This window comes from Lissotriton helveticus, chromosome 4_1 (assembly GCF_964261635.1).
Source record: "Lissotriton helveticus chromosome 4_1, aLisHel1.1, whole genome shotgun sequence".
NCBI classification, from domain to species: domain Eukaryota; kingdom Metazoa; phylum Chordata; class Amphibia; order Caudata; family Salamandridae; genus Lissotriton; species Lissotriton helveticus.
Genome location: NC_136063.1, coordinates 199,179,405 through 199,192,822, shown reverse-complemented (window position 1 = coordinate 199,192,822; position 13,418 = coordinate 199,179,405). Strand labels below are relative to the sequence as shown.

At 46.1% G+C, this 13,418-nt stretch overlaps 1 protein-coding gene across 1 annotated transcript in view; it reads right to left on the bottom strand.

Annotated features, from left to right (window-relative positions):
• LOC144827102 (uncharacterized) overlaps positions 1-13,418 on the bottom strand; it is a 466,306-nt gene that overhangs the window by 37,163 nt on the left and 415,725 nt on the right. Inside the window, exon 24 of the mRNA XM_078685542.1 lies at positions 8,864-9,061. Within this exon, the coding sequence (XP_078541668.1) occupies positions 8,864-9,061 (198 nt within the window). The remainder of the gene's footprint in view (positions 1-8,863; positions 9,062-13,418) is intronic.

Below are 13,418 nucleotides of genomic sequence, written 5' to 3'. Positions count from 1 at the left end.
GGGCGTCTTAAAATGGCGGGTGCGCACGACAAAAGTGTGGCATCAGGGGAAGAGGCAAGATGGCGCGGATAATGTTCACCAAAACGTACTAATTTTCAACATTCCATTCCGCCAAAGGGAGTCTGGACCATTTCCTGCCCCAAGCTACCGTTGGATTCTGAACACATGGGGCAATCCTCGTGACCCAGGTGGGGTATGTCAGAAGAGTGTGGATAAGATATGTGACAATTTGTGGCTGGTGCCACTTTTCCACCACCCACTAAATGTCCTGCTAACATTCTTTCAATTGCTGATAGCTCTGATATTTCTCAATGGTGATAAAGTAAGTTTAAGATTGAAAATGTCCAGATATTGCTGTTTGTTATCTCCTCGTAAATTTAGTTTATTCCTATGCTTCCTTGCAGAGCTTGTCTGCATCTTTCCATTGTGAATACTTTACCAAAATGTCTGCTGCTCCGCAATATGATTATCAGAAGTATTTGAATGCAGCATTACGCATGCTACAAAAACAGCATGGGATGAACTTGAACCAAGTTTTGTCCTGGAGGAGTTTTGCTTCTTGTCTAAAATAATATTCATTAAATGTTCCAGAGAGAACAGGTAAGAACATATTTTTGTTTACCTTCTATACACATAAAACATATTTTAACCTTGCTTTGCTTACACTTATTTACAGAATGTAACATATACAAGGTATATGCATGCACAATGTACACATTTATGCTTATTGTAGGCACAGAGGTCCTAATTCGCAAAGCTATTTTTTTACTGATGCTTATCAAGATTTGTTATTCACCAAACTAGAATCTACACTTGTAAAAGGATTTACACATGTGCAATGTTATCCCCCAAAATGGAATATTATGTATTTGTAATTTCCAGGACAGGGGTGGCCTGAAAGTTTTCACAAAATTGCATGCGACTAGGCCTGGGTAAAACCTCTGTTAAATCGGTGTAATCGCCCATATTTTCTATCATTTCGATAATTTCAGTAATTTTATGCTATGGTTATTATGGGAAATTCAAAAAATTGCGCTATTACACAATTACATAATTACGTGTCTCTCACTGGAAAAAGTTTGCATTACCATACGGAAACAAAGAGAACAATCACAACTCAAGTGGCCGCTGTTTGCGGCATGTGTGCTTTTTTTTGCTATTTATTTTCACAAAAAATGCGTCCTCACTTCCAAAATGGATGCAAGGGCACATTTAGTGCTAGAATAAAGCACTAAATGGCAGTTTTGCATTTTACGTAATTTCATGTAATTTCACTTACATTTTCTGGAATTTCAGGTAATGACACAAAAGTAAGTTATGTGATTTTTGTACACACCTCCTTTGTCACTTAGTTCCTCCTTGGAAAGGACTAGATATTTACTACTGACAAAGCCAAGAGAAAATTGCTTTCAAGGGTGGTAATGGGCTGGAAACCCACCTAACATTAGCAGAAAAAACCTACGTCCTGTGAAGAAACTAAAAAAATCAATGAAAAAGTGCAACTGCACAAATCCGAAGGCATTTTTGCATTAACAAACGTACGTGTGAAAAGCCCTTTACACATACACAATTAAGAATTCTCAGACGTTTTCCAGGAGTGGTATTGGAAATTGTGAATTCCTCAACCTGAGGAAACTGCACCCATGCCAGGATATAAAAATAAATGTGATGATTTTTAATTGGTGAATCATGCTTCGATTAATATTCAATTGTATTCGAACCAGGCTTTCCCAGTGGAATTGAAGGGTCGGGGAAGTCCAAAGCAAATTGGAATAAAGGTGGAATCACACAAGACTTCATTTTCAGCTTTGGTGGAGCGGGGGCACCAGCAGGGTTGGACTGGGAACCAAAACCGGCCCTGGCAAAGTGCTCGGCCCCCCGTGGGGCGGTTGGGGGTGCCGCCGAGCTCTTTGCCAGGGCCGGTTTTCTGCCGATTTTGGTACAGGGATGATTTTGCAGCTGTGCTGCAAAAACGGCCCTGTAACAAAAACGGCCCCCAGGGCCCCAAAACTGGCCCCCACCCATGCGGCACACCGGGGGATTGCCCGGTGCCTGCTACAGCCAGTCCGGCCCTGTGCACCAGCTTTAATCAGCAGCTATCCGTACACATCAAACATGCAGTTTCTCTTCTCTGCTTAGAGTTGGGGGAAGCACTATGGGCTTATGTATGAGCCCTTGCGGCACTTCAGCCCCGCTGGTGCGTCACTTTTTGTGACGCACCAGCAGGGTAAAAAAATGCACCATGTTGCGTCATATTTACAAAGTGACGCATCTAGGTAGATCACTTTGTGAACCCCTGCGCCACATTATACCTGCGCCAGGTATAATGTATGCAGGGTGTGCGTTCGGACGCAAGTAAGCCTTGTAGAAGTGACAAGGTGAAATCTATGAGATTGCACTGCGTCACTTCTAGGACTTCTAAGACGCAAATGCGTCAATATCTTACGCCTGCCTCATGGCAGGCGTAGGATTGACGCAAGCACATTTCAAATGGGACTTGCCCATATGTAATGACCCATTGCTGGAGTTGCGTCCCTTTTGTAACACACTCCAGCAATGCGTCATTTTTTGCACCAACCGATACATCAGAAATACTGACGTATATGTAACTCCTTGCGACATGATGCATCATACTGTAAATATGACGCATCATTGGTGTCTCAAGGAGGACGCAATGAAAAGTGACGCATCGCTGTTTTCTCGCAGCGATACGCCATTTTTCATAAATGAGGCCCTATGTTTCCACTGGTAGTCCTTCACTGGCTCTGCGTGGTGGTCCTGGGTAGAGAAAATTCACAGTGCCCCCAAGGCCACATAGAAAGCTTCCAGCGTGTCAGGTCCAGTGCTCCTCACTGAAGCTTTAAAAAATGTAGCAGCTCAGCTGATGTCCTGTTGCTAGAACACTTCTTTTCTTAAAAATATAAATAAGGAGGAGGAGCTTCGCGCGCATCCGTGATGGCCGCGTGAGCACAGGGCTCCCGAGGACCCTCGCTGCCTCCCGCATTTATCCTGTCCGATATCCTGATCTGATGGAAGATCATTGAAGACACAACCCGGCTGATGTACTAGCAGGTTTTTCGATCGAAATCGGACGCAGGGTACCCGAGCTTTGCCGTCTTGAACTTTGCGGCCTTCTCCATGGACCAGCCTGGACCTTGAGTGGTGGCAGTGCCCGGGTCGTAATTCAACAACAACGGCTCGAGAAGGTTGGCCCTCGGCCTCACTTCACTTTCGGTTTCATTTCTCCGGCGCACTGCATCATATCTGCGGTGTGTCTGTTGATCGGACTGATGCCAACTCATTGAGTTTCGAGCAGAAGACTGTTTGGCTGTGGTCTCCACTTGGCTCAACTTGGTCTCCTGTGTTCCCGTGTGTGACTTTTACGGAGCCATTTGGACCAGATCCCAAGCCTCCCTCCGGGGCACCCGACTCGCCATGACGGGCAAGCCTGAGGGTGAGAAACGGAAAGTTAAGACCACCATCCGGGGAGGTTCTACCCAGACGAACGTCATGGATCGCTATACGCTTTCTAAAGGATCCCCCGGTGGCGCACCTAAGACTCGGGAGGAGGTTGTCGATGACCCTGCTGTGTTGGCGGACTTAACGTTACAAGACGTGATGGGCGCCATTGCTGGGATACAGTCCTCCATTGGCAAACAATATGAAGCCCTGGCTCTGAAGTTGGACACGGTGGCTATCGATGTCAACCTCATTCGCACTGACTTAGCCAAGACGAATGAGAAAGTGAAGTCATTAGACCTGAAGACATCCAGCCTCACCACGGACGTGTCTGACTTGCAAACGGAAGTGCGCAACTTAAGATCTGCCAATTACTTTTTTGCTCATCGCTTGGAGGATTTTGAAGGCCGTTCGCGGCGCAATAACGTCCGTATTATTGGGGTCCCGGAAGAATCTAGTCCACTCGCCATTGATCTTCGAGTGGAGGACCTCATTCTAAATCATCTGGCTCCAAAGGGCCTAAGCAAATTTTTTGCCATCGAACGTGCGCACAGAGTGCCAGGGGGACAAGCGAAGCCTGGTTTCCCCCCCCCCGTCCGATTATTGCATGGATCTTCAATTTTAGAGATCGCGACGCCATTTTGCAGGCGGCACGGACAAGCGGCCCTACGCAGTTCGAAAACGCTGCTGTGAATTTTTATCCAGACTTTTCTCAGTCGGTCCAGAAACTACGTATGGGATTTCAAGGTGTGAAAAGGCGACTAAGGGACATGGAACTAAAGTATGCTATGTTATTCCCGGCCTGACTACGTGTTGAGTATGACAATCGATCATTTTTCTTTGTCAGGCCTGAGGAAGTGAGTGATTGGTTGGACACTTTGCCGACACGCCGCGCTGGCCAAGAACATGCTGGTGGTGCGGAAGGGGGACTGATGGACCAAGAATGACTACGGTGACTGTGTCTTGAACCATTTTCAGCGTGATCAGCCGGAGTTTCACTGACTTTCTTTGATCATTCCATTCGTATCCTCAGAGGTAGCGGGGATGGCGGGACCCTTTCCTCCTCTGGGGTTTTCTTTGTGTAGATTAGTTCATGTTTGTCTTTGCTAGGGCGACAGGCACACTGCAAATTGGGGTGGCTTTTGAGTCGGTGCAGGGGTGCAGGGTGGGGGGAAGTTGTGTTGGGAATCTTGGGGGGAGGGAGGGACAAGTTCAGGGATTGTTTGTTTTTTCTTTTTCAAGGCAAGGTACTTTCATTATCATTGACGTTTGTGTGATGCTTGTTTTGCAATGGGAGTTCATTTTGGATTTGGATGGGGGTAGAGGGTTGAAGGTATTATGCTGGAATGTGAATGGGTTGGGTGATCGCATAAAGAGAGGGGTGGTTATGCAGCTGTTGCGGCGCCTTTCGCCGGATGTCGTACTGTTACAAGAGACGCATTTGATAGGGAACACTTGTCATGCTCTTAATAGGAGAGGTTATCGTCTGGCTGCCCATTCGGGATTCACGTCTAGTTCTAGAGGAGTGGGTATTTTGCTTAAGGTTTCCCTCCCCCTCGAAGTTGATGATGTGATCCTCGATGCCAGGGGTCGATATGTTGCACTACTCGGGCGGTGGGAGGGAAAGCCAATCTCGTTGGTGTCAGTTTATGTCCCTCCGGGCTTGCAATCCACGACATTTACGGACCTGGGGCGGATGGTTCTGAGTCTCCCCGAGGGTGTTTTGATACTGGGTGGTGATTTTAACTCCGTCATTTCTGGCAGGATCGATCGCTATCCCCCCCGAGATCTTCCTTCTGCACAATCCTGGTTAGGCGACTTTCTGGAAACCCTGGGCCTCGTAGACTGTTGGAGACTAATGCACCCAGAACAAACACAGTTTACTTTCCACTCGGGAGCTCATGGCAGTCTTTCTCGGTTAGATTACATCCTGATAACGGCGGCACTGTCCCCCTCGATTGGAGAAGTTAGACACCTGGCCCGGGGCATATCGGACCGTTCCCCTATTTGGTTTCATTTTAATCTTAGCATCGGGGCCGAAGGCAGGGTGGCTCCGATTAACCCACGGTATCTTCTCAACCCCAAGACGCGCTCTGAATTGATTAAATCATTTGATTTGTATTTTGCTGAAAATGTTGGTTCTGTATCATCACCTGTCTCGTTGTGGGAAGCTTTTAAGACTGTGATCAGGGGACAGGCATTGTCTTTGGTGGGGTGTGCTAAGAAATGTAAGAACGAGGCAATTGTTCAGCTCGAGACTGAAATCACAAACCTGGAAACTGCATTGGAGCGGGGTGTATCTCGAGAAGCCTTACATGTCCTCCGCCTTAAACAACTAGAATATAAAACTTTGGTTACTGATGCGGCAAAGACGATGAGTAGGGAACAGCAGGGACGGCTCTATGACGTGGGTGATAAAGCAGGGAAATTGATTGCCTGGCTGGACAGAAGGGAGAGAGCGAATCGAGTGGTTCCGGTGATTGTAACGTGTGATGGTGTGAGTGTAACTGATCCAGTTGACATTGTTGAATGCTTTGCTGAGTATTTTCGAGAGGTATATACTTCGGTGTCTGACAGGCCTGAAGGGGATTCGCACTTGTTGCTTCGGGACATAGCGCTCCCATGTTTGTCCGACTCGGAGCGTGATTGCCTGGATGCCACGCCCTCGGTGGATGAAGTGGCTCTCGAGCTGCGCTCCCTTCGCTCTGGCAAGGCTCTGGGTCCCAATGGCCTTCCTGTGGAACTGTATAAGTTACGCCCAGATACTTTAGCTCCCCATCTACGTGCTATGTTTTTGGCTGCGGGAGACAACGGCTCCCTCCCTAGAGATCAGCGTCTTGCGACCATTGTGGTGATTCATAAGGAGGGTAAACCACGGGATCATTGCTCGTCTTATAGACCCATTTTGCTCTTAAATGCGGAGCCCAAGATCCTCGCCAAGTTGCTTGCTAATCGTTTGATTCGGTTATCGGCGACTTGATTCATCCGGATCAATCCGGTTTTATCCCGCACCGTAACACTGCACTAAATTTGCGACGTCTGCATGGTGTTCTTGCGAGGGCCCCGACGCTGCGTGAACCGGCCATCTTGGCGTCCTTGGGCGCCACGATGGCCTTTGATACAATCGAGTGGTCTTATCTCTGGGCGGTACTCGCCAAGTTTGGTTTCGGCGCCGGTTTTATCGGTTGGGTCAAACTCCTGTATGAAACACCACTAGCCCAGGTGGTGGTTAATGGCCGCGTCTCCGTGCCTTTTTCTCTAGGTAGGGGCACGCGACAGGGCTGTCCGTTGTCCCCGCTCCTTTTTGCTCTGGCGTTGGAGCCTCTTGCTGCTTGGCTGCGGTGGGAGCCCTCGCTGAAGGGTATACGCTGGACGCCGGAATTTGAGGATCGCATTTCCTTATACGCGGATGATATTTTATTGTATCTTACCTCTCCCCAAAAATCGCTTAATGTGTTGTTTGACGTACTTACCTCCTTTGGGAAGAACTCGGGCCTCATCATTAATTGGTCGAAATCCTACATTTATGTACTCGCGGGTGATGTCCCTCGTTTACCACGGGGCTGTCCCATCCAGCTGTCGCAATCTGGCTTTAAGTACCTGGGTGTGTTTATCTCTATGGATCCGGCGGTTCGCTACGAACGTAATTTGCTTCCCCCACTTCAGCGGCTACGCTCCGATGTAGCTCGTTGGCGTAAATTACCGCTGTCTCCACTTGGGCGTGCGGCCATTTTTAAGATGATGTCCCTACCTCGGTTCCTATATGCCCTCCAGAATAGTCCTGATGTCATCCCGTCGACGTATTTTCGGGAAATAGAATCGTTACAGAGGCAACTAATATGGGACGGACGTTCGCGTATAGCTCTTCCGAAATTGACACTCCCCTGGTATGATGGCGGTATAGCGCTCCCGGATATTCGTAGGTATTATTGGGCTTCCCACCTTGCGGCTATCAACCACGGGATGTATGGCCCGGCGTTGAACCCAGCATTTGAAATGGACAAATGGCTGCTCCCGGGGGGTGATTACTATAGGGCACTTTATTCGGGACCCTCCCGTTCACAACTCACGGGACCTACCGCTATAACTGTGCGAGTATGGTATAGCGCAACGGCGGCTATGGGCTGGAGTGATAAATTGACGGGTGCTACACCGCTCTATGCCTCTGCGAAGTTGGGTAGCCTCTGGAGGACGAAGGGATTTGATAAGTGGGACGTGATCGGTATAAGTAAAGTGCGCGATCTCTGGGTTAAAGGAAAGGTCAAGACCTTCTCTGAACTGCAAACAGAGTATAAGCTGAGTGACAGGGAGAGATTTCGTTACATCCAGGTGCGTCATGCTCTGAATTCTGTGTTGCCAGTGGGTGGTGCTGTTCCGGATTCCTCCCCCCTCGAAGATCGTATACTAGACGGCTATGTGCCGGATAGCACTATCTCACTGTTCTACAAAAAAATTATTAATGACAGATCGGGTCTGCTTGATCGCCTTCGTGAGGCCTGGATTGCTGATGGTATTGAACTGGATGATGAGGATTGGCAGTCCGCGATCTCCTCTCCCAAGGAGGTGGCGATTCCGGCCCGCCTCCGTCTGGTCCAACTCAAGATCCTCCACAGAATCTATGTCAATGGCCCCCGTCTAATTCATATGGGTTTTTCTACAGATGGCATGTGTCGGCGTGGGTGTGGTCTCCTTGGCACCTATCTTCACATCATTTGGGAATGCCCTGAGGTGGTGCGATTCTGGAAACGTATACATGAGATTATGGATGATGTCACGGGTGTTGTTATGAAGCCGGAAGCCCGGCAATGCTTGTTGAATGTATGGGGTCCGAATGATTATGACGTGTCACAGCTTCGGTGGGTAACCTTGGCCAATATGGTTGCGAAGAGAGATATTGCCCAGTTGTGGGGATCCCCGAGGCCGCCTACAGTGACTGCTTGGAAAGAGAGTCTGGACTGGTGCATGTTTCGAGAGAAAACAGTGTATATTGCAAGAGGCAGACCCCGAAAATGGGGGAAGATTTGGACTCCTTGGAACACATACCGTGGAGATATTTGTACACCCCCGCTCACCGCCTCCCAGAGTCCTCCTCAGTCACCCTGACCTACATTCCTTCCAGCTGTGATATGCTGTATTATTCCTATGCAACTCTGCCTGTGCCTCCCTCCCCACATCTGTATTCAAAGAATTTTCTTCTCCTGTTAACATGTGTCTCCTGTCCTCCTTGAGCACATATCTAATGTCTGTATTCATATTGTACGCCTTGCTTGTTTGTTTGATGTTTTGTTCCTTTGTGTTTCAAATAATAAAAAGTTAAAAAAATAAATAAAATAAAAAAACCCTGATCTTTCTCTTGAAGGTTGAATCTAGCAAACAATGGCAGCCTGTGTGGTCTTATATGTACCTTGTCGATGACGTTGATCTCTGCTCCCTGCCCCAGAAGAGCTCTCAGCATCTCAATGTGTCCATTTGCTGCGGCCAGGTGCAGGCATGTGCGCCCCCTTCTGTCCTTCAGGTGCAACTGGGACGTTGACTTGCTCAGGAGTAGACCAACAACTGCAGTGTGGCCATTCTGTGCTGCGAGGTGAAGGGGAGTAGAACCCTGAAGGACAAATAATAAGCAAATCACATGTTGGAAGGTGGTTTATTGATAGGTGAAAGTAGGTACCTACAATACAATCACAAATAAGGTCCAGTCAAGTTGTCAACAAATGAATCCAGTTTTGTGGTTCAGGAGTGGGGGTCTAATTCGCTGGCCTCCTAGGTGCGGTCCCAGGGGGAGGCAGAGCTCTTAAAGATGAGTACCTCGGTTTTATCGGCATTCAGTTTGAGACACTTGCTATGCATTCAGCAGGCAGCGCTGTTCAAACACATGTGGAAGTTGTTTTTTCGGTTGGGGGGTCAGAGGAGAGGGATAGGATGAGTTGGGTGTCATGCCCATAAGATATGATGTTCATGTTTTGGGATTTGACCAGGGTGGGCATGTAGGTGTTAAAGAGGGTGGGGATGAGGGAGAAGCGAGCCAGGGGGGACTCTGCAGAAGAGGCTTATGTTTGTGGTTGGTGGTGAATGCTTTAGGTTCTGCCTGCGGGAAAGGAGATGACCCATTTGAGGGCATCTCCTTGGATACTTATCTGGTGGAGTTCGGCGAGGAGTGTATGGTGAGAAACTGTGTAGAGCGGTCGAGGCCGGCGGTATCGCCTTTGTCCAGGAGGGCTCTGAAGTCATATGTGGCTACTATGGGGGCGGTTTCCATGCTGTGGTTTACATGGAACCCTGATTGTAAGGGATTCAGGAGGTTGTTGGTTTCCAGATGGTTTGTAAGTCGGATGTTGATTGCTTTTTCCATGACTTTTCTGGGAAGGGTGGAAAAGAGATGGGTCGGTAGTTTTTGAGGTCAGTTGGGTCCGCAGAGGTTTTTTTAAAGAGATGTTTGACTTCTGCATGTTTACAATGTTACATGCCTCTTTACATTACTTTGATGTAAAAGGAACGACAATGCATTTGGAATTATAAAAGGAGTCACACAAATATAGGGCCCTGGGATGCTTCTATGAACTTGGTCCAAGATATGTGACAGGCCTTACTTTTTCATGAAGTCTGGATACTAGATGTAATCATCCTCTCCTGAATAAAAAACTGATTGACTACACCCAAACCAGAATCCTGCCAAGTTCTAAAATGGGTGGAGTGGATATGAAGACCCAAGTCTGTACATTCATTTAGCTTTAAAGTATGAAGGCCAGAAAAAACGCTCTGTTTAAAAAAAACTGAAGTCTACCCGAAAGATCCAGAAGCTTTTTGTACCTTTGGGGAGTTTAGAACTTTTGGGAAAAGTGGGGATTTGGGTTCCCGCTTCTTGGATAATTTTATTTATGAAAAAATTATCTATACATCTTGCATTAAACAATAAACAAGCTGCGAAATCCCAAAATGCTGCCTCGTAATATGTATGGATATGCAGTAATGCTAAGCCACCCGAATTCATATCTAGTTGTAAAACCGAAAGTTTAACTCTAGAGATCTTTTTATTCCAGATAAATGATCTTATCATAGAGTCAAGCCCTTTAAAGGACTAAGATTGATCTTGATGGTGATGTTGGAAAAAGAAAATTAATAGGGGTAATATGGACGTCTTAATAAGCACCACTCGACCTATCAGAGTTAATGGGAGACTTGCCCATTTTTCCAATAGCTTCTGTATTTTAATACTAATAGCCTTATAATTCAATTTTATGAGCTGGCTGTATTGCCCTGTAACGAAGATCCCAAGATAACGTATAGGATCAGTTTTAAGAGCCTACTGTTTTAAATTGCGTGGCAAAAACTCGGGTCCAGTATTTAATACTGTAATCTCTGTTTTTATTGGATTCATTCTATATACCCAAATTAGTTCGTATTGTCTAAATTCGACCATAGTCTGGTCTATGTTCGACTTTTCGGGGCATAGATATAAAATGGCATCGGCAAATAGCTTTAATTTTGCCATACCTAGAATCGGGGCTTGAATATTCATATTTCCCCTTATTTTAATCGCATGGGGTTCTATAAAAAAGGTAAACAATAAAGGTGATAAGAGGCAGCCTTGCCTGGTCCCCCGATCGATATCCACTGACCCTATTTGATTACCATTAATTACTAGCTGCGCCTGAGCCCGCCGATAGATGTTTTGTAGCATGGAAATAACTTGAACCGGGACATCAAATCTTTCGAGCCCAAAAAATAAACTGTCCCAGTTAACTAAATCATAAGCTTTTTCCGCATCTAACATCATGATGCAGGCTGGTGTCTTGTTAACATTAAAATATTCTAATGCTTGAATCAGGTACCCAGTATTGGATGACATAATCCGTCCCGTGAAAGAACCCGTTTGGTCGACATGAATTACTTCTTGAGCCAAAGGGATAAATCGCAGTGCCCATAGTTTCATCAAGATCTTGTAATCAGCGTTTAAGAGACTAATGGGTCTGTATGAGTTCACATTGTTGGGTTCCTAACCCTTTTTCGTGAAGCTGACTATGATCGTCCTCTTAAACTCTGGTGGAACAGCACCTCCAGTTTTTATATGGTTAAATAATTTCTTAAGAAATGGTGTCAGCTCTTTTGCAAAAATGTTATAAAATTCGATGGGTATTCCGTCTCCCCCACAGGCTTGTGCCTCAGCCATGGACTTTATAACTGCCAAAATCTCTAATGTTACTATTTTGTTTTGCAGCTGGGCAGCAGAATTCATAGATACACTGGGAAGTTCGACTTCTGCAAAATATACATCTATCGCTTCAGGCCTAATGATGTATTTTCTGGTGTATAGTGTTTGGTAATGTTCAACAAAGACCCGGGCAATCTCTGCTCTATCCTCCTATGTTAGACTTAGGGTCTATTATCTCCAAAATACAGGCTGATTCCTGACATGCTTTTGTTGACCAAGCTAGCATTTTTCCCACCATTTGACTATCTTCATAAACATTTTGTAAATAGGTCTGAGAGCTATTAATTTCCTCGAGAATAAAATAGTCTCTCAACGTCATCTTTGCTTCCTCCCATTGACCCAGTGTTGGAGAATTACGAAATCTGGAGGCACTTTGAAGAGATAACTAGAGTTCTGCATTTTTATCTAAACGTTTTCTCGCCTTTCCTGCAGATACTGCAATCATTTAACCCCGGGCCGCGGCTTTAAAACCACCCCAGACAGAGAAAATATCAGCTGTCCCTTCATTCGTATTAAAAAAATCTAGGATCCAATCTTTAAAACTCTAAGTCCTGGAGGAGGAGGTGGTTCATCTGCCACCTTGACCTCCTCCTCCTCCCATCCCCAACTTCTAAAGCGATTTGAACATAGGAGTGATCTGATTTTGTCTTGTTAAACTAAAATCCTAATTTAAGACTAAATCCTAATTTAGGACAAAATCCTAATTTAAGAAAAAATCCTAATTTAAGACAAAATCCTAATTTAAGACTACTAAATGCCTTCTGTGAATACCAAAAGTAGTAAGTTTAGGATTTTATCGTAAGTTAGTTCTGTGAATCGGCCCCAAAGAGTTTTGGTAAATTAGATTTCAAGTGGGTTTCTTGCATGAAAAGAATTTGAGGTTTTAATGTAACCAGCCTCCTTACCAACCCGCCATATTTTTGTCTTTTCAGTCTACCATTGACGTTCAACGATATAATACAACATATACTAATTGAATTCATATTCCCAGTATTGAAAGAAGATCTTAACCTTCCCTTTTTATTCTGTACTTTTCCATCCTGTTTGCTACTGCTCTTTTTTTTAATTTATTTCACCCTTCCTCCTTCCCAGCACCCCAGGGGCTCCCACCCCATGACCTTTCCCTCCCCCTGGAAATGTGGCCTCCCCCGCTATCCGCATTTCACCCCCCCTTCTAATCTTCATAGTGCCCTAGTACTGCACCATAGGTGACCTTCCCCCCCCTCAAATGAAGCTATCCCCTGAACAAAAGCAAAATCATACAGAGAGAGAGAAGAGAAAAAAAAGAAAAGAAAAGAGGAGAGAAGAGAGCAAAGTCGGATTTACTTCACAACTGAGATTACTTTAAGTAATTCCTGGGCCTCCTCAATTCGTGTAAACATGTGAAACTTCCCCTGCACAAGAACTGTAAGTTTGGGTTGCTGTGCAATGGAGGCTTACACCCCTTGAGCTTTAAAAAGATACAAAAGTTTTACGAACTCCTTGCCCCTTCGTGCAGCCACTACAGACATGTCTGCAAAAATTCTACATTTAGTCCCATCATTGATATCGAAATGTCTCAGCTGGATTGCCTCAGTCAAAATTTTCTCCTTAACTCCTTCGACGCTGATGACGGAACCGCTCCGTCATCAGTCGCGGTGGCGCTGTGCTGATGACGGAGCAGTTCCGCCATGCCCCGCCCGACGCACCTGTGCGGCGCTGATTTCACGCCTGCGCGGCGCGTTCTATTGAGCGGGCGGGGCCATGACGG